Source organism: Onychostoma macrolepis, chromosome 14, assembly GCF_012432095.1.
Source record: "Onychostoma macrolepis isolate SWU-2019 chromosome 14, ASM1243209v1, whole genome shotgun sequence".
NCBI classification, from domain to species: Eukaryota; Metazoa; Chordata; class Actinopteri; order Cypriniformes; family Cyprinidae; genus Onychostoma; species Onychostoma macrolepis.
Genome location: NC_081168.1, coordinates 3,314,783 through 3,337,309, shown reverse-complemented (window position 1 = coordinate 3,337,309; position 22,527 = coordinate 3,314,783). Strand labels below are relative to the sequence as shown.

At 39.5% G+C, this 22,527-nt stretch overlaps 1 protein-coding gene across 1 annotated transcript in view; it reads right to left on the bottom strand.

Annotated features, from left to right (window-relative positions):
• enox2 (ecto-NOX disulfide-thiol exchanger 2) overlaps positions 1 to 22,527 on the bottom strand; it is a 238,523-nt gene that overhangs the window by 107,337 nt on the left and 108,659 nt on the right. The window contains exon 3 of the mRNA XM_058797429.1: positions 19,207 to 19,350. Coding sequence (XP_058653412.1) covers positions 19,207 to 19,350 — 144 coding nt within the window. The remainder of the gene's footprint in view (positions 1 to 19,206; positions 19,351 to 22,527) is intronic.

Genomic DNA, 22,527 nt, shown 5'->3' with positions numbered 1-22,527 from the left:
CCTCTGCCTCCGTCATGTCATCTAATGCAGCAGCACAGAGAACAGACGCTCTGCATGCTTTCGAATCGTTCTCGCGGTACTTTGATGTCATACGTCTGCTGCGCGGTGCTGCTTCAAGTTGAACACACCTATACATTTTGCCCTCTGTTGGAATAAAAGTGGTAACTTCTCCCCACCACCTCTTAGGAAAAGTAAAATAATTAAATATAAATCGATTCTGAGATAAACCAATCGATTTTTAAATCATTTTAAAAAGAATCACAATAGTTAGGTTTATCGATTTTTTTCTCCCACCCCTAAAATATATATATATATATATATATGTTTGGAACGAATTAGCTGAGTGAATGACTCACACAGTCATTCAGACAGTTTACACATACTGCTGTAATGATGCAACTTGCAGGAAAGGTAAAAAGATCCCCACAACTAATGAACAGAATGACAGTCTGCCTGGAACGAACAAACAGTGATACAAACAGTGAAAAGAATAAATATGGGAATTCCACTCAGCCAATCAAATTTGAGGACTAGAACAAACTGTTGTATAATACAAAAATATATTAGTTGACCATCATTAACTTAGGCCAAGCTTGCTGAATAGACATTTTAAGATTCCAGCACATATTATGATTAGAAAGTTTTGAATAGCCACCACATTTCTACAGTGGAGAACTTGACTAAGTTAACCTATTAAATATTTTCCCTTGAGTGAGAGACAAGAGAAACATCTGTTTTGAGTAGCACTTGACCTGCATGTTTACATGTCTTTTCAGAGACTTGTGTCCCTTTTGTGGCACACACATCCCTCCTGGGACACGCTGAAGGCTGAATCGCAGACCTCTGAAAGGCGGGAAAGAAAAGGAAATTGTAATACTTGAATGCCTGAGGGACTGAACGGGCACAAAGGTTGGAATGCTAACAGAGATGCTGTCATGGCACTGCTATGGCAACATCCTGCTCAAAGAAGAGCGCTGTGCTCTTTAATGCTGTTAGATACACTGCTCCGTGTCTTTGATCTCCTCAAAGGTATGTGCATTCATGACTTTACAGCCTATAAAATCAGCCAGTGAACAATAATCTGTTTCGTCGTGATTCACATCATGGCATCATTCAGGAGATATATATCAGTATCCCCAAAAGAAAATAGACTTTTATAAAATATGAACTGCCGTCATCCTCACACCCACACACAGAGAAAGATATATTCACTGACACACTGGGTGCAGCAGGAGGCCAGAAAGACTGTTACCATGTTACTAACTAAATAATAATAATAATAATAATAATCATCAATTAATCAATCAATCTATCCATCTGTTAGGGCTGGGAATCTTCAGACACTTCACGATTCGATTCCGATTCTGGGAGTCACGATCCGATTCCAAAACGATTCTCTGCTGTGCAAATACATCTTTACAACTTTACATCTTAACCAAAATTGGATTTTCTATGCTTTTTGTTTATAGTTGGAATCTCTGTCAGTACTGCCATCTTAAAAGTAGGGTGTGAATCTTCACTGGTTTCACGATTCAATTCAATTGTAATTATCATTATCAACTCAATATCACGATGCATCACATTCTCAGTTTTCAATATTACTGCACATGGTTACATTTTCATATAAATTTTAAATCAAATTTATTTTGTGCAAAATTTACTTTAAAAAAAAAATTATTATTATACAAGCAGGCTACTTTTTAAAACAATTACTTATTTAAAATAAGTGTTCTTTAAGTATCCAAAAGTTTACAGGCAATAGTTATGGGGTTTTCTTTTTTCCCTCAGCATTATTGCCGTTTGATTATTACTGATGAGATCATAGACAGCGGCAGCTTTAACAGGCTGCATTCAGACTAATGCACAGATATATTTTGATATATCAGATGTTTTGTCCTGCTCTGAAAACATAACTGACTGTGTGTAGCCTACATCAATTTCGTATAAAAGTATTCGAAAATGCATTTAGCCGCAGCCGCGATCGAGCTTCAGGACAAACACAAAGTGCACGTGAAAGTCTGTCAGTGCGCGAGTTTCGTGCATCTAATAGTACTGCATTCCAAACGGTATAAATTAAAGAATATCTAAAGTAAAACACGGCGGGTGGAAGCACACACTGTCAAGGAATGTGCACGTGTCTCAAAGCGCAAATTCTATGCAATGAAGCTCGCCGCGTCTCTAGCGCGCACATGTGGGGGGTTAAAGCTCAGAAATGATTCAGAATCGTTGAAGAGAGAATCGCGATGCATCGAGAATCGATTTTTTCTCACACCCCAACTATCTATCGTATCTATCATCTGCCTGTCTATCCACCCATTAATTAATTCATCCAAGCAATGTCATTGCTCGAATACAATCGTATGAGCAAATTATCATCCACCCACCCATCCATCCATCCATCAGCTCATTGTGAGCATCACTGTAGTACCCAGAAGTGCTCAACTATTCATTGAAATCCCATGATAAATTCAGTCTAAATATGAGGGATATTTCATTTGGGAGGCAGTATATTGTACTGATATCCCAGACAGAAGCAAGCACACAGTGTTTACAATGGGCAGCCATTTACATTACAGTACTCTCAGCAACCATGAGCTCTGCCCGACACACAACACAGAGCATAATAACACACACGTTCCATTAAAGCCTCTCATTGTGTTTTATTTATCTGCAGAATGACTCTGAGAGACAAAAAGAGAGCACTAGGATATGGGACAGTGAATGCAGACGTGAGAGACGGGGAGGTGTGGCCTTAGAGGAAACTTCCAGACAAACGTAAGAGGATGAAGCTTCCAAGCTGATAGATGGTGGGCAGGAGGAGACAAACACAACTGGGAAAATATGGCTAGATATCCTGTCTGGGCACAAACAACACCTCTAGTGACATGAATCATTAAAGGGAGGCCTGGAAATAGCATCTGAAGTTGGGAAGGTCAGACAGGTTGTCTGTCTTCCTACATTCACAAACAGCTCCCCGCCGGTGGGGTCCGTGGCCCCTCCCAGAGATCGCACACAATCATCGACAAAGACGCTACATCTGGCTGAAGGTGAACCGCGGTGCAATTGCCAATTAAATCTAACGAGACCTGGTGTGTGACACATTTGTCATGATCATCAGAAAGAATGAGCAAGGGCTGAGATATAATGGTCTCATCATGGCTATGTAAACCATTCTCTTGGGAAATAAACCGCAAATCTTCCTTAGTACACAGAAACAACTGTATTCAACTGATCCAGGTCTCCTGTTGCCACATGTGGCTTATCCCACACTACACACCACCGATCCCAGACCAAAACTGCACAATCCAGCCTGATCCTCAGATTTGGTTCTATATGGTCTCAGAGGTATTCCTCTCCCCTCTTCTTCTCTGCTCTGGAAACATGATTTAGAAACCAAATGAAGAGTTTTGTGATAACACTTCAGTGTTCTGCCTCAGTGTTTCCCACCTTAGTGGATCAATAAGCATTTTTATAGACGCTAATTAAATGTTGATGTGACTGGGGTGCTGTAACTAGCTTTTAACTAGTTTCGCTATGGGTGGGAATCTGCATTGTAGCTTCAATGTGCACCATCCAACAGTCACCTGGAAGAAGTGAACAACGATTTTGAATAGTCTTAGCCTCATTTACTAAAATTACAGTAAATACAGCCGCACATAGTGATTGTCATGTACACAAATGTCCTCATATTCAATGATGCTACCTTGGAGAAAGACACTGTATTACAGTTTCGAGTCAGTCGGATCAATGCTATGTATGACTCCAAAATCAAATAAAAATTTAAATAAAAATAGTTTTGAATTAGTTTTAGTTTTTAATGATAAAACTTAAAACCTTACAAACCACCTGCTTTGAATGGAAATTATATTTCATTGTAATGACAATAGTCTGTGCTGGGACATTTTCACCATTACATCAACATTTTTAAACAAAACCAGGTAGCACATTGTCTTCTAAAACACAAAAATTACAAATAAATAAATACACACATACATACATAGAGCAGAAACTAATTCAACCTAAATGAATAAAAGACAAACTGAAAATAAAACAGAACTAAAGACTAAATCAAAAGCTATGATATTCCTGGTGCATACTGCACACACGGGTAGCAAAACCTTTGTCAAAACTGTATGCACTACGGTCCGATCAAACAACTCCTTTCTGTTTAAGTGGGTGGTTTCTTGCTGAAAAATAGATCAGACTTCAGCATTTGACTGACTTTTCTTTTTTTTTGTAACATATACTGCACCAATGCAGGGGAATACAGCAACACAGTATGTACTACTGAATGCACTGCTAGTGAGGAATGTGACGGGGACACAAGCTGGTGCGACACGCTGAGCGCAGCTGCAAGCGGACAGGAATACACATATTAATGAGCGGGAGCTCCGAAGACTGAGGCTGGCAGTGAAGGGTGATTCGTCGTTTCCTTCTCGATGTGTCTGACTGGGAAACGGATGATTCCTCGCAGGTGAGAGTCTAGCAGCTGTCATGACAGCCCGCCATTTGCTCGCGCGAGGTGTCTGCCCAGTGCGGGTCAGCAGCGATGCTTGGCACAGCTCTGACAGAAAGAGGAAGGCAATCCTAGCTTGCAATTCACCTGTCCAAAGCAGGGGCCACATGTGACAGCAGCTATTGAGAAAGTGACCAAACAGTTGAACCCCTGCATCCAGGCCCATCAGTCTGAGACTCACTCCTGAGAAATTCTCCGAGAAGGAGGGCATCTGGAAAATGGGCTAATGAGTTCGCTCTGGTCCAGGACACCTAGCAGACATGCGATTTCACAGCAGAGTCTATAAAGGAGCTTACGTGGAGCCGCCTGTGTATCTCAGTACACATGCATAAAAATTAAATACACGGGAGGCAAAAACAGCAACCTCACGGTAATGAAAAATCACACTCCAAATGTAAGCAGAGATTCTGCCAGACACAGAGTGATAAAAGGACATTTAAGCGCTACATGTTAGCACAGGCGTTCTAATTCCTAACCGGTGGCAATCACGGTTCTAGATGAGAGTCTGTTCGCCAGCTGTACGGAACGATTTTTTAATATGTATGCGGAGGCCTCAAGCTGCGTGCTGATGAGACAACGGCTCGCGTCTGGATGCGCAATGATGACTGATGCAAATGGAATAATCCCTTGCTAGGCACAAATATTACAGATGAGGATGACATTTACCATTTGCTCAGCTGTACAATTCACTCCCACAGATCATTGCGTCTGTTAAAGAAAAAGAGTGTGCGAGAAAAGCCATCGCCTCTGCCGATCTGAAAATGAACATTGTCTTTTTATTGCTTTGTTATGAGAGCGATCTTTTCTAAACTTTGGTTTCTGCATAAGGGTTCCCACATTTCTAGAGAGCGTTAAAAGCAGCTTGCAACATTAAAGTTGATAATCACATTGGAGTCGTGACCTAGCAGTTAAAACCGGCGCTCATTTGGGGGAAATGTGTTTGAATACAGAATTTGCTGTGCGTAAATCTCGTTCCACCCTCTTCTATACATCTTTTCCTGTCCTTTAGCCTATACTTTACTATCCAACTCAAATGGAGAAATCTAGAGAAAACTATGAGGGAGTAACTGACATTACGTTTCAAGAGAGTGTACATAATATATTACCAACACATTTTCTATACACATTGGGCCCATGGCCTAGCAGTTAAAACACTGAGCATTGGTGCACATTTGAGAAAAATAGGTTTGAATACAGGTTTTGAAATGTGCCAATCCCATTCAAACCCTCTTCTCGCTTTCATTTCCTGTCCTCTATACTTTTCCAGTCAATAAAATGTCAACCCCCAGTTCGAATGGAGCAATCTACTGAAAATCTGGATGCAGGAGTAATTGACAGCAGCTTCACTGGACGTCCACATCAATAGATCCAGCCTTGACACTCATTCCTCACAGTCAGCACAAGGACACGCATCAGATCTATAGTAAACCCAGCAGGCTTGTTAATCAACTCTAGTTAAAGCCCACCTGATGTCTGCTCAACTCACACACATATTGAGGAGTTGAGGGTTCACATCCTGAGAGGCTCACTATGGAAGAGAAACCTGCTCAGATCACTGCATGCCATCAATAAAACTAACTTTTATAAATGTCATCTCCAATTAGACTTTATCAGATGCTTTATCGGTGGTGGGGCTGGCTGTGGTGAAAGCATGTGGTTATTCTTGCTTTTGGGAATCAACTGATCTGCAATTGGCAGCACTTTAGTAGGAAATCCTCACTGTACATTGACTAAGGCCATTGAAACCCGTCAGCCTATCAGAGAGAGGCGTTCTAATGGACTTCTGATAGCATCACGGAGAAGTGGAAGAGCTGCCGCCGTCCCTGCACACTTAATGAATAGTATTAGGACAAAACTGCAGCTTAACAACTTCAATAGGGAACAGCCAGTCAAATCTGATCGCCGCAATCTCAATCTATAAAAGACCTACAATAGCCAGAGGCTTGTGGTTACGGTCTGGCAGCTCAATCTCTCTTCTTTTTCTCAAGCTCAGGCCAAAAATTGTCTTTTCAAATAGTTATGAAGCTGCAGAAGAGTTTATAAGGAGAAACGTTATATTCAACTAGATATATGTATTACTGTGCAAAAGTCTTAGGCTATTAATGTTTTCACAAAAAAGTGTTTTAAGCCAGTTATTTCTATCTTTTGCTGTAGTGTTTCAGTAGGAAATGTAAGTATGCAAAAGGAGTCTGAAAACAGCCAGTGCTCCACACAGAACTAAACCAAATCAACATTTGGTGTGACCACTCTTTGTGTTTATTTGATTTTTTTTTTCCTGTGTCTTTACGTAATACATTTATTTATTTATTTACTCATTCATTCATTCATCATGCACATGACATTTTGGCATGCAACAACCAATTTTCCAGACCCAATCAATTTCCACCGGATAAAATCATTTTCCTACAGTTTCTCTTATTGGATATCCTATTGCACGCAGAAAAACAATGCAGGATGAGTTTGCAAACAACATAGTATTTGCTATTTTAATGCATGAAGGGCTTGGAAGGCCACTGAGACAGTCACTGTGGACCATAAGAATGTGTTTCAAGTCAGTCCAGTGAGAGTGTACTCAAGTGGGTGTTTACAAAAGGTTTGAAAATCTCTAAAAATACCATAGGCATTTTTGCAGCTCATTTTCACCAAGAAGCAAACCAAAGGGCTGGTTCTCACCAAAGATCAAAGCTGTGACAAAAACCATTGAGTATTCTCGTATACTAAGACTTGGCGGTTCTCACAGCTTAAATGATCCATAAGCAAGGAAAAGAAAAGAGGTGCATTTGTTTTTAAGGAGTTTGACTTCTGCAATTATTTATGTCGCTCTAAAACGGTATTTACTTACTTTCTTCTGCAGAACATATTTCAGTTTGTCCAGACTGTACCACAGAAGCGTTCAACAGGACACAACGCAACACAACACAACACAGAAAGTGTGTTTTTAAACGTGTGTCTACTGGACAGAGAAAGAGAAAAACAGAGAAAAGCATTTAGTTCAGCCAGCCATAACTCGCTGAGCTCTCTCAGATCACACATGCACACATTCAGGAACATCTAGATGAGTTATCTTACCCTGCGAGAGGATGAAAACCTGAGAATCAAAGAATGCAAGAGTGGGAGCCAGAAAGAGATAGAAGGAGTCTCATTAAAGTACCATTGATGAAAGCGTCTGAAATGCAAGTATAGCGCAGCAGAAAAGGCAGACGAGGATAAAAGGAAATCCCATATGATCTAGACATCAGGCGTAACTTCTGGAAGACAGTCGGTGCTGATGACGTTTATTCTGTTCCTCTGATACTGCTGAGTGCTGGAAAACATCACACATTACTGATTTACATGCAAGAAAAAATGATTCTGACTAGTGTTAGACAACTACTATATTGTAATGAAAGCGAGACATTAATGCTATCAGCATGACTGTGCTAAAAGTACTTCAGCTGGAATAGTTACAGGAAGAGGTGGCTGTCAATCCACAACACCCACGTGAAGTATTTCCATAAAGACTTCACACTTCTGAAGAGCTGTCGTAACTACTTGACTCCTGGCCTTGAATGAAGATTTAAAGTCAACGTGAAATCGAACATGCAGGGTCCTATGAGTTCTGCAATGCGGAAAACGAGGACAGAGGAAAAAAAGAACGCAGAATGTCACAGAATGTAGCAAAATTTGAGTGAATGAATCAAAAGCAGTGCTGTAAATCACTTAAATCGTGACACGGACTAGTGTCTGTGAATACTAAACCACAGAAAGACTATTTAAATATAAAGTCTGCATGTTCTGCATGGAGCAGTTTCATCTACTTCACACATACAGAGGAACGTGTGATGCTCCTGGTATTTCTGTCTTACTAAATGAGGACATGAACTTCATCTCCAGAGCTGCTCTGAGAATCGCTTCAGCAGCATCTCATCACCTCATCAGAGAAAAACTATCATCACATACACAGAATCTTCACAACAACATCTTCACTACAACCTGTTAAAATAAAAGGTTTGAATTGAAGAAATTGTGACAAATATATTACTATTGTACAGAATAATGTACTTCTCAAAGTAATAATATTAATACAGGTAAATAATAATAATAATAATTATTATTATTATACAGGAAAAACAGTGTTATTTTTTAGGAATATCAGACACATAATTTATACATAATTTAAACAGTAAACCTCTGTTAGCACTTTGTTTGCCCCAAAAATGAAGAGAGTTGTTCAATTATAATTGATAACATTTTAAAAGGTTAATTTAAATTGTTTTGTGCAATTTGATTACCACTGTTTTTGATAATAAATCTGTATTAAATCATAAAACACAGAGAAAAAAAAAAAGTCACAGGGCAATATTATGGTTAAAATGTTAATAAATTATTTAATTGTTAAAGATGAATTAATTAAATTGATTCCACTCTGGAATCCACAATTTAAACAGAATACATGGTTTTAACAGAATAAAATTGGATTTTAAAGGGCCCTAAACGTGTGACTAAACAGGGCTGGACACGATTTAATCCTTTGGGAACTGATTGGCTCATGAAAAGGGGACATTATGGAGCCAAAGTTCACATTTGGGGCATTTTGACATGTCCCAATAGCAGCATTTGATTGTTACTTTCTCTTACTGCCATAACCTTCATTAGATTTACATTAAACGGCACAAACACTGTATTAACTACTGCAAAGACGTCACGAATTGGACGTATATGTAATGTGTAAACAACCAAACACAGATGAAATGAGATGGAAAGGGCAGTGGTGATTGATGCCCCGGACCCCCTGAGGAACACAACAGAAAACTTTACACAGCTTGTTATGTAGATTGAATCATTGACTTCTTTCATGTGGCACGCTGAACAGAGACAGCTGAGACCCGAGTCCCCGTCACCACAGGGTGGGATTCCTTCAGACACACAGCCTTTCATCACGTCCCAATCACATAAACAAGCCAAACACACACGCAGAAAAGAAATGACAGAAGTGTTTGAGATCAATATGGACGCTCCCTGCGGGGAGAACGGCTTGAGAGGCAGGGTGTGAGCTTCAGGAACGAGACTGATTGATTGAACTGCCGTCAGCGAGCGGCACAGCACGACAGCCTGAACGTTTAGATCGTACATCAGCGAGCGGCTCGAGCCAGAACTGTCACGAGGTCCCGGAGGAGTCACAAGACACAGACTCCTCTGCTGGATACCCAATTATGACCTACATGGCAAAAATATCATAATCAGCAGTAATACTGTATGTATGTTTATGTTTCAATGTAGTCATTTAGAAAACTGATATTAATTTTCTGTTAAAACAGCTATACTGTAAAGGCTGGAGTGTCATAGATGAGGTGTGTTCAATCTATTAAACCTTGTCCTTAAACTTTATTTATTTTTTCTCACCCCAACTTTAAAAGGGGTCATCGGATGCAAAATTCACTTTATAAGTTGTTTGAACATAAATGTGTGTTGGAAGTGTGTGTACACATCCATCATATAATGATAAAAATCCACCCAATGTTTTTTTTTTTTTTTTTTAATCCCCATTTTAAAAACCCCTTTCTCAAATCAGGCTGTTCCGAGATTCCTGTCAGAATTATGTAGTTATTATCGCTCCCACGATAGTTGATTGACAAGAATGTCTTACCTTAGACCCGCCCTCAGTGAGCTGTCATCAGTCCGCCGGTGCAGGGGAAGACAAGATGTCTTCGATTAAGCAATTGTTTTGTTGTTGGATGTAATAATGAATATAGCAGTCGTTTACTCCCAACATCTGAGCAGTTGAAGGATTGACGTCACTTTCGTTTTTGAAGGGAATGCGATGATTCTGATCTGCCTAAATGAGTCTATGTTCATGCGAATCATTCGTGATCCAGCTTCATCTACAGAAGTGAGTATAAGGGTTTTTATGAATCTTTGCAAAACGCCTTTCCTAATACAGGTGCTGGTCATATAATTAGAATATCATCAAAAAGTTGATTTATTTCACTAATTCCATTCAAAAAGTGAAACTTGTATATTATATTCATTCATTACACACAGACTGATATATTTCAAATGTTTATTTCTTTTAATTTTGATGATTAGAGCTTACAGCTCATGAAAGTCAAAAATCAGTATCTCAAAATATTAGAATACTACTTAAGACCAATACAAAGAAAAGATTTTTAGAAATCTTGGCCAACTGAAAAGTATGAAAATGAAAAGTATGAGCATGTACAGCACTCAATACTTAGTTGGGGCTCCTTTTGCCTGAATTACTGCAGCAATGCGGCGTGGCATGGAGTCGATCAGTCTGTGGCACTGCTCAGGTGTTATGAGAGCCCAGGTTGCTCTGATAGTGGCCTTCAGCTCATCTGCATTGTTGGGTCTGGTGTCTCTCATCTTCCTCTTGACAATACCCCATAGATTCTCTATGGGGTTCAGGTCAAGCGAGTTTGCTGGCCAATCAAGCACAGTAACACTATGGTCATTGAACCAGCTTTTGGTACCTTTGGCAGTGTGGGCAGGTGCCAAGTCCTGCTGGAAAATGAAATCAGCATCTCCATAAAGCTTGTCAACAGAAGGAAGCATGAAGTGCTCTAAAATTTCCTGGTAGATGGCTGCGTTGACTGTGGACATCAGAAAACACAGTGGACCAACACCAGCAGATGACATGGCAGCCCAAATCATCACTGACTGTGGAAACTTCACACTGGACTTCAAGCAACATGGATTCTGTGCCTCTCCACTCTTCCTTCAGACTCTGGGACCTTGATTTCCAAATGAAATGTAAAATTTACTTTCATCTGAAAAGAGGACTTTGGACCACTGAGCAACAGTCCAGTTCTTTTCTCCACAGCCCAGGTAAGATGCTTCTGACGTTGTCTCTGGTTCAGAAGTGGCTTGGTAGCCCTTTTCCTGAAGACGCCTGAGCGTGGTGACTCTTGATGCACTGACTCCAGCTTCAGTTCTCTCCTTGTGAAGCTCTCCCAAGTGTTTGAATCGGCTTTGCTTGACTGTATTCTCAAGCTTGCGGTCATCCCTGTTGCTTGTGCACCTTTTCCTACCCAAATTCTTCCTTCCAGTCAACTTTGCATTTAATATGCTTTGATACAGCACTCTGTAAACAGCCACACCTTTCAGTAATGACCTTCTGTGACTTACCCTCTTTGTGGAGGGTGTCAATGTTCGTCTTCTGGATCATTGCCAAGTCAGCAGTCTTCCCCATTATTGTGGTTTCAAAGAACAAGAGATACCCAGAATTTATACTGTAGGGATGGTCATTTATTCAAACTCAAATGTAAATATTATAATATTTTGAGATACTGATTTTTGACTTTCATGAGCTGTAAGCTCTAATCATTAAAATTAAAAGAAATAAACATTTGAAATATATCAGTCTGTGTGTAATGAATGAATATAATATACAAGTTTCACTTTTTGAATGGAATTAGTGAAATAAATCAACTTTTTGATGATATTCTAATTATATGACCAGCACCTGTATATGCTAGTTAGCAAGTTTTGCGGCTGAAGTTTACAGTCTGCTCTGAAAAGAGGGGCGGGGCGAGCAGAGCTCATTAGTATTTAAAGCAAAATGGACTAGAATGGCTTGCTGAAAACAGAGCTGATATTGACAGGGTAAAAAGGGTGTTTTTTACACTACCATTGAGAAATTTTAACCAAAGTATGTTATAGACTTTTTATTAAGACCCTAAAAGAATCATATCAACTTGTGGAAAATGGGCATCCGATGACCCGTTTAAATAAAGTATCTTGGATTTAAGCATGTATAATTACTTTTGCTAACACAAAACAAAAATGCTGATTAGGAAAGTGATTTTTGGGAAGACTTTGACATCATTAACAGGTGAAGCTCTCATACAGAACAGAAATAATGGGAGACAGCGGGGGTCATCAATGGTGCTGCGAACACCTCTCTCATAAACTTACACCAGCATCCCCCATACACACACACACACACACACACACACAGATGCCCTGTTCTACCCTCAAACACCCTCGCACAGGCTCTCAGACAGCCCAGCCTCTCCACACCAACTTATTTATCAGTAAAACAGCAGACAGAGAGAGATCTGTCCTCATCCACAATGAACACAAACACGCACACACACACACACACACACACACACACACACACCACACACACACGCACACACACACACAAACTGAAGCAATGAGCCAGACGGGGCTGCCAACCTTTGCCGAGCGCTACTCCCACACACGTTGCTTACTGTAGTGCTGCTTCCCTTGTCTTTTGTCTCAATCGTGTTGGGGTGAGAGGCAGCAGCTCATCTGCACCTCCCCTCCTCAACGCCAATCAATAGAATTTCACGCTGCACTTCTCAAGCACCACTTACTGCGGGCTAATGGTGCCGAAGGGTTACAGCAAAGCAGCGTGACTCACTGCGTATATCATGCCACTTGCTACATCCTCAAACATAAAAATAAAAACATTTGCTGGCTGATATAACCCCTAATTTATGTCTCTTAGAAAATACTGCGAGGTGAAAAAAATAATATGAATTTTTGGCATTTTCCTAAAATGATCTCTCAGGCCAAGATGCAAATCTTTTACAATTAAAAACATTTCTGTTTATCAGAGCTGCGACCAAGTGGTTAGTGCACATACTCTGATGTAGGAGTGGGCGATATAAGCAAACAGTTATATCACAGCTGATGCATACACAATGATTCAACAGCTATTGAAAAAATAATAAAAAGGTCAAAAGGTAGGCCTGTCACAGATTTTAAGAACATTTTTCATTGTTATGTACATTGCAATTTACTGATTTGATATTATTGTTTATTTGTTTTGGCCATTTATTTATCATGGTTATCTTTTTTCTGACAAAACAAAAAATATATAAATGTTGCTTTGGCAACTAACTGAAATAAACTAAAATGTAACTAAAACTATAAAGCTACACAAAAAAAGTAATAAAAAAAAAGTAATAAAAATGACAAAAGTACATCAAATTTAAACTAAAATAAAAACTAAAAAGATAGCAGGAATACACACACACACACTATACTATACTTTACAATACAATATAAACAATAATAAAATTGCAGTTACAGATCCCATTCTTAGTTCTTCTACTCACAATTACCTGCCCATGCTTGATTGAAGTTATTGATTGAAGTGATTGAAGCTGCAAAAGACACACACACACACACACACACACACTTTTTCCTAGCTATTTTAATCAACCCACACTATACTAATTAAGAAGAATTGATAATTAGAATCAGATTGTTCTGTGAAAAATTGCTTCTAATACAAGTGAAAGAAGTGTGTGCGTGTGTGTCAGAGAGAGAGAGCACCACACAACACCTGACAACAGCGTGACAATAGTGTCTCCAGCAACAGCAACACATCTAAACCTCTGCATCTGACAGTCGTTCTCAGCCACTGTATAAACCAGCGGCGATTAACAGGCTCAACCTGTACCGCACAGGCCTACTGCTGCACAGAATTCCACTGAAATATGAAGGAAATGTCTTCCCATGATTCATTAAGGCACAAAACCATTGTGGCATGCCATTAGCAATACTGAAAAGAGAATCAATTGCTACACGATGCTGGCTTATTACCCACTGATATATATCACAGGTAAGTAGTTCAAATAGTTGTATCGCAGAACAGAGGTAGCGGTAGGTTATTATTTAGACCCTCTTGGGTAATGTATGCATTCTTTTGCTGTGCAATTCAAGAGAAAAACTACAACCCCAAGGCTTTTCAAATTGCTACAGTAACTCATCAATTACGAAGTTAAAGCATACGCCATTCATGAAGCGAAAAAGCTTCAAGGCTAAAACAAAGACAAAGAAATTAAGAAAGCAAAAGCGAGAAAGCCAGAGCTGGTTTAAAATAAAGCTGATTTCTCTAAGAGGCCTGAGTTGGTTCTTGTAACAACACCCAATTTTCTCAAGATTTTCCCAAATTTTTTAGCCCTAAAAATACATCATAGTCAAAAAACAATCAATCAATCAAACTTCAGAGTAAACATTAATATTAAAAAAGGATATTTTTATTTTCTATGTAGATGCACTCCCCAACAAAACCACTCTACTAACTCTACAATAATTCATTCTTTCATCAATTCCTGATTTTCTTTTTCACATTGCAATATATAATGGCAGAAAAACATGTCAGATATGTGTTCCAGGATGGGTCAACAGTATCACTGCAATTGAAACTATTTAGTTCATTAAACATTTGAATTTGCTACATCGCACCAATTAAGTATCTCCTGATTAGAGAGACAAAGAGTTCAGGCCACACTGTAAACAACCTGCCAACTGTCCTGTACGAGCGCGGCGATTCTCACCCACTCGCTCTCCACAGCGCATCCGTTATCCAGTAACATCAACAGCAGAGGGGCAGAGGGATGGGGGGTTGGACGTCTAATGGAGTGCCAGCGCTAATGAGATGAATCTATCCATTATAATGCTTTAACGAGAGTAAATCTGCATGGCTGGTAATTAGTCCACGCCCCTGCATTAGCTCCACTTCTCGGAGGAGCGGCTCTGTCTTGTGTTGCCAGAGGACATCAGAGCGGCTGAATGCATTATGCTCCAGATGCTGCGAATTTTCATCATTTAGATGTGTTTCCATCAGGGAGCGGATTGATCAGGCACGGTCACGGCGGATAAGAGCACGGCATAATGACAGGCCGGGAAGGAAAACTGCTGGTGTTGTTCAAAAAGAAACCCCATTAAGCAGCTCCCGGTTGCTAAGCAGACACGTACGGCATAACTATTTAGAGCGGCTGCAAAGCACTAGTGGCTTTACAGGAGCCCAGGCATTGTAAGGTTCGAGACAACAGTCGTGTGATTCAGCCAGCATAATCAAAGGCTTTACAAATCAGACAGGTGCTAATTGCACTGAGTAAGTGAGAAGCAAACTGCACACTTCCCACTGAGTTGAGCCAATATTAGTGTTGTGTGTACTACAAATCTCTTATTTTTGGTCTTTTGGTGCTTTTATTTAAAGGAGATTAGAATGAGTATTAAAATGACAAGATTAGCAAACAGTGCCTGCCTGATTAGAACTCATTGTCAGCATGAGCACCTCAGTTTTCTGTTAAGCCACAGCTCTGACATACTACATGACCTGTTTTTAGACTTGTGACACTTTTATTTAAAGGAGAGTAATAATAAAAGCAAGATCAGGAAATGTTGCGAGCCAAATTAGAACTCAAATTGTCTGCATACGCAACAACGCTGCAGAGTGTGATTTTATTTTGACTGTTACAGTGCCTGAAGAAATTTTGTATGCTCAAAGTCTGTGACCGGCTTTAAGTGTCCTGTCGTTTGTCATTTTTTATTTAAAGGATAGTAGAGAGAGTAATAAGTGAGTAAAGGGCAAGATTAGGGAGTGTTGCGTGCCAGATCTGAACTCAAATTGTATGCATAAGCACCTCAGTTTTCAGTTAAGCTATAGTGTACTTTTTTAATCTTCTGTCTCTTTCATTAAATGGAGAGAAGAGAAAGTAACAAGAAAAGAAAGATCAAAGAGATGTTTTCGAGCCAGATTAGAAGTCAAACTGTCTGCATGAGCACCTTTCAATAAACCCACAGTCTGACATACGACCTGTTTTTAGTGTTTCTATTTACAGTAGAGTAGACAAAGTAATAAAAGGAGCAAGATTAGGGAATGTTGCAAGCCAGATTTGAACATAAATTGTCTGCATTAGCGCCTCCGCTTTCTGTTAGGCCATAGCTCCAACATACTACAATGTCCTATTTTTAGTCTTTTGTCATTGTCATTTAAAGGAGAATTATAAGCGGAGCAAAAAATAGGGAATGTTGCGAGCCAGATTTGAACTCAAATTGGCAGCATGAACATCTCAGCTTTGAGTTAAACCACAGCACTGGTATACTACAGTGTCCTATTTTAGTCTTTTGTTTCATTCAATTAAAGGAGAGTACAGAAAGTAACAAGAGGAGTAATTTTAGCGAATGTTGCAAGCAAGATTTGAAATCAAATTGTCTGCATAAGCACCTCAGCTTCCCATTAAGCCAGTGTTTCCCCTACCATTATTTTAGGGGTCGCCCCCCCCCCCAACGGCACCCCCCACCCCCCTTGAAGGTCAAGTTAATTTTATTTAATTTTATTTTCTCTATAGCGCCAGACCACAAAAGAATTCATTCAATGTTACCTTCCGTAGAGAACAGGTCTATACCTTGTTCTTTTATTAAACAAACTAAATAGCCTTATGTTATTTATCTTATTTACACGACGGCATGTCATTTCTGTCTCTAATTTACATGGTCGCTCTCAGTATCGCGCAGCGGAGTTCCGCCCGGTTCGCACACACACACACACACACACAAGCGTGGCGCACACACAAGTGAGCACACTCCCACTCCTATTTGTAAATATTAAGCCGCAAAACGACTATTTAAATATGACTTCTGCCTGTCTCTGTGTTAATGAATGGCGCATACGCGCGGGTTTGTTCACTACTCATACAGAAGCACGCGACGCTTGCGGTGATATTAACGTCTGTCCTCTCATTAAATGAGGACATAAATACATGAACAACATCTCCAGAACTGCTCTGAGAGTCACTTCATGAGCATTTGACCGTTTCATTTGAGAAAAACTATCCTCATATCATATACACAGAAATGTAAAGGTATTCACGGCAACCCGGCAAAATAAAAGTTCGGTTTCACTTGAAGACATTGGGCAGAAAATATATTACTGTTGTTCAGTAGAACGTACGTAATAGGTTACTACTACTAAAACTATTAAAACCTTATCTTTAAGGAATAATCATACAATGTCTTCAATGTTATTATCAATATTAAATCCCCTTCATTTTTATGTCGAGAAAAAACGGAACGCTCTGTTTTAGTATTTTGTCTCTTTCAATTACAGAAGAGTAAAGAAGGTAATATGAGGAGTAAGATTAGGGAGTGTTGCGAGCATGAGCAACAGAGCTCATCACTAAGCCATAACTAAGTCTTACAGGATGTCAGATTCAAACCCACGTCTTCTAAATGAGCAGCACCACACTGACAAAATCTTAAAAGCTCTTCTTCAACCTCAGCAGAACAATAGAACATTTTGTCTGAACCCCATTACCTCACTGACTTCCATTTCTGTAGCCGGACTCCGGAGTGTCTAAATATTCAGTGTATGGTGAATACAGCTCATCTAAGCCTCTCTCAAATGACGTCCTTGCACTAAAGAAAAAAAGTGTTCTGAAATGGGCAGATTAGATTAGCGCTAGGAAGCTTTGATCTAAAGCTCGCTGGCTAGCTTTGATCTGCACAAGCAGCTCTTTACCACGACCAGAACACAATATGAGCCCATTTCACTTCCATTTGTATCAATTCTATGAGCATATACGACGATGAGAAGCTCTGCTCACCGTCACTTGCTGCCATTTATCCCTAATCAGAGTCACTTCAAGTCATGAATGGCGGCAGTGTTCCTGAGGGAGAAATGACCATCAAGGGCCTGGAGATCAGAGCGGCAGACTTCAAACGGAGACCATATTTACATAGAACAGCATGTGTGGAAACACATGATGGCTGAAATGTACAATTATTAAAGGGTTAGTTCATCCAAAAATGAAAATTAGCCTGTGTTTTACTCACCGTCAAAGCATCCTAGGTGTATGTGACTTTCTTCTTTCAAACGAATCCAATCAGAGTTATATTAAAGATTGTCCTGGCCCCTCCAAGCCGTTCAATGAGGGTAAGCAGGTGTTTGTTGTCAACAGTTCAGAATACCTGAAATAAAGTGCGTGCATCCGTAATAAAACGTCCCTCACACAGCTTCGGAGGGTGAATAAAGGCCTCCTGTAGCGAATCCATGCGTTTTTGTAAGATAAATATCCATATTTAAAACACTTTTTTCTCACTTCCGCTGACTGTGGTACGGAAGGCGTTCAAGCAGATGACGTAGGATGTACACGTGCGAGCTCTCTGAGATATGCAGGAACAAAGGAAACAAAGTTTCCAAGTCCAGAAAATCATATACACCTAGGATGCTTTGAGGGTGAGTAAAACACAGGCTAATTTTCATTTTTGGGTGAACTAATCCTTTAAGCAATTGACAGACTCGGAAGGCATTTATTTCAGCTAATCATAATTCAATTAATTAGTACGCCATTAACATTAGCATGAATATAAATAGGCTCTTCTTCATTTTGAGCCAACCTGCATCTGAAAGGTTTGTAAAATTCCCTGGGTGTTACTTTTCAAGTGTAATTTTGAAGGTTATCAGCATCAGACAGAGTCTCTGTTCATGACTGGCATATATCCAGATTCGCTTTTACATTTTACAATTACCCAGATTGCAAGGTGTTAGTCATAATTGTGAGAAGATACAAGCAGAAATGCTTGAGCCACATTTGTACTTTGGTCACTTATTTTTTGTGTTGTATTCCAGGCATATTTTAATTAGATTTTTATTCTATTAACCTCAATGTTTATGTCAAATTATGAGATCAAAGCTACTAGAAAAGTGGAAATAACCTCAGGTTTGTGATCTGATGTTTTAATGAAGGTGATAATTTGAAGTGAACGTCTCTCAGAATGCAGGACCCTCAGGCGTTCACCTCCCACATTCAAAGGTCAGGAAATGAGCAGCGGCAGAAATAACGATGTGAATGCAGTTAACGACTGTAGGGCCTGACAAGTGTGAGTGAGCATAGTCTGAGGAGAGAGGAAATCATTAAGCGTACCTGGAGGAAGGTTGGGTCTTTTCCTCTTTTTGCTGTTTTCTGTTCCGTTTTCCAGAGGACAGTCAGTGACCAGAGGACCATTGGAGCTGTTGAATTGCAGGGGCTCGTTGTTCGTGGCAGGGTCAAAGGGCAGCGGATTCAGACCTATAGAGGGAAAGAACAGATAAGCTTGGTAAGTCTGCATGCTCTGTAACCAGGGATGCACATAAATGGTGCGCAGGTGCGCGACTGAAATAAGAAATGCACTGGGTAAATAAGTTGAGACCACTCATTTGCGTACCGACTAGGGCTGCACGATACATCGTTTCAGCATCGATATCGTGCGCATCCGCGATAGTCACATCGCAGGATATGCGATGTTTATATATATATGAGTATACTGATCGTTATATTTCGTTTTCACGACAGCTGTCGTGTCGCACTGCCCCAAGCCGCAACAGGTAGAGGCTGTCTACACTGGACGCGAGAAAAAAGCATGTGAACTTTGTGTCAGTATGTCATAAAAAGAACTAGGGATTAACTCTTGGGGATTTGTCGTGCGTGCCGCATCCACTGTAGACAGCATCACTGATTATAATGGGTTCTATTGCAGGCTATTTTGTTGCGCCGCTCGCGTCCAGTTTAGACCATGGTGTAGACATGGTGAAAGCCACGCAGATGCATGTGAACACCGAATTCTGTTCATCTCCGCATCTGTTTGTGTATGAAATGACACATACGTGCAAAACTATGTAAAAATGCATGTCTCTGCAAGTCTCTTTGTAAACACGGTTGCTTATGGCTTAGGTGAAGGTAAACAATAGAGAAAGTAAATGAATAGTATATTGTTTCACAGCAGTTTAATGTTCCTGAGGCTTTCTGTGTCATGAATGTCAAACAACAAAATGCATAGAGGAAAAAACAACAAAAAAAAAAAACACTTTTGTAGCTTTAACTCAGATTTATTAGATTTAATTTATAGTGTTATTTTACATTTGATTATTCAATTTCTGTACCTGAATACTGGTTATATTTACATAAAGAATATAAAGCACTGTTTATTTCATTTGTATAATTTTTCTATTATATTTATCTCTGTTTGTAATATGCTTATTTTCTATGCTGATTTATTCACCTACAAAATCACAACAATCATTGATCATTTTTTTTTCCCAAATAGAGCTGTTCAAGTCATCTGGTGATATGTATTTATAAACCGATACAAATTTATATACATTTTTTTTTTAAAGAAATAAAAATAAATGTTTTTATTATTATTTATTATTATTCTCAATGTTTAGTTGTGCTATTTTTGTGGCAACAGTATATATTTTTATAGCAATATATATATATATATATATATATATATATTTTTAAATTCATCCTACTTGAAAAGCTTACTATATACCAAAAAATCAATACATATAAATAAATAAATCTTAAATTTTTAGATGGTAGTGTACATGTATTTAATGTGTTGTGTATAAATGAGTCTTTATACATTAATCATGTGGTTGTCATTGCATTTAAGGAAGAAGGTCCCTCACATATTTTAGGGCCTTGGCATAAAAAAAAAAATAAAAAAACCCCTGGAAAATCCTTGTTCTAGGTCATCTAGACGTTTACTTAATATAAAACCTTATGCATACTACAAAAAACCTCTTGCATATCTTACAGATCTCATAAAACAGCACAAACGCTCCCTTGGATTTTCTCATTACAGCAGCAGAGAAATTTCCTGCGAACCCCCCCCCTTTTTTATGAGTGGTCCTGCCGTTTTAATGTGCACTATGCATCAGCTGTGTACAGTCAAGGAACAGTCAGTGGGCAAGCAGGCTGAAGCAGTGACTAAACAAACCAAAGTGAGGGAGAACTGATTAAAAGTTGCCTATGTTTCTGTCTGGCCTGCTAGAGAATGATTCATGAAGTGAGGACAGAAATGGCCCTTTAAGACTAATTTAATGGTGCAGCTTCATTTCAACGACGGCATATTTCTGCTCTGAAAGGCACAAAGACAGGATTATCCACACACACACACACACACACACACACACACACAGTCTCATTCTTTATTAACCCCTCTGTGAATTCCATTACAGAAATTGACTGCAGGTTCCGATGCTAAATTAGGAAACGTTCTTGAGACAGCAATCAATACCTAAGGACTTCCTCCATTTCCGTTCTAGACATGCACAAGGAGACGAGAAAGACAACTAAACCATCCAATGAAAGATGGATTCAATAATAAAAATGACAAGACTGCAAAGATCCTAAAGATAATGAATTTCAGAGAAAGCTTTAGCAATAACACTAATATGTCAGGTTTTGGCTATATTTAAATTGATTGCCACATCAGCTTCACTGGCTATTACATGGCAGATACATTCAACATCATAAATACAACATAATAAAAAAACTAACATTTTATTAAATTCAACTTGAAAAAAAAGTTTCGGCACATACTATTGTCTAAAAGTTTCTTTAAAAGTACTTATGATAATAATTGTTCAAAGTTATTAAAATAAAAGTTTTTCTGTGTCCATCTTACAAAATAAGTCCTTAAAAGTTACTAGTATGTCGGTAACTTCCTGTCCCGGTATACAGCAGCGTGCGTTACGTGCTGTTTAGAATACAGAGTGATGTCTGAGATATGCATCCTGGCCTGTTTTCATGAAATATTCATCACGCCTCTCGGTTTACATTGTTTTGCTTGGCATTATTTGCCTGAAGGATACAGAAGTGTGGGGCTGGGGGGCTGTCACTGCACATCCTGTATGATGAGAGAGAGAGAGATACAGAGAGAAACAGGCTGACACAGAGTTCAGAGGGCACGGCTCAAAACTCTGCGTCATAATCTACCACATCTGCCCTCTGCAGTGCGCAACCTCTCTGACATCGCGCTGCTCATGTGCACGAGATAGCAAAGGCAAGGCTGAAGAAATAACAGAATCTGAACGGAGAAGGAGGCAACTGAGTGTGAAAAAGCAGATAAGTAAAGTAGGAGACGGAATTTGTGACAGAAGAGCAGCGCTGCAGAATGACAGCACGAGAAGAGACAGAAAAACAGGGTGGCTGAAGACTAATTTAAACAGCGCTGAAAAGCCTAGCAAGCTCTCGCTGATGCTGCATGTGTGACTGCAGGAGCGAGAAGTCCTTGGCATGTAATGTGCTGTTAAGATGTTCTGTAATGATGCATTCAGTCCAGATCAAGCCTGTCAATGACATCAGCTGCTAGGGCTGGGCGGTATACTGAATATTTATGAAAGTTTGGTGATTAATTCATTCACAGATTTAGGAAGTTCGATTCAGTTACGCTGGTCAGTTCTTTTTGTTGGTTTTAGT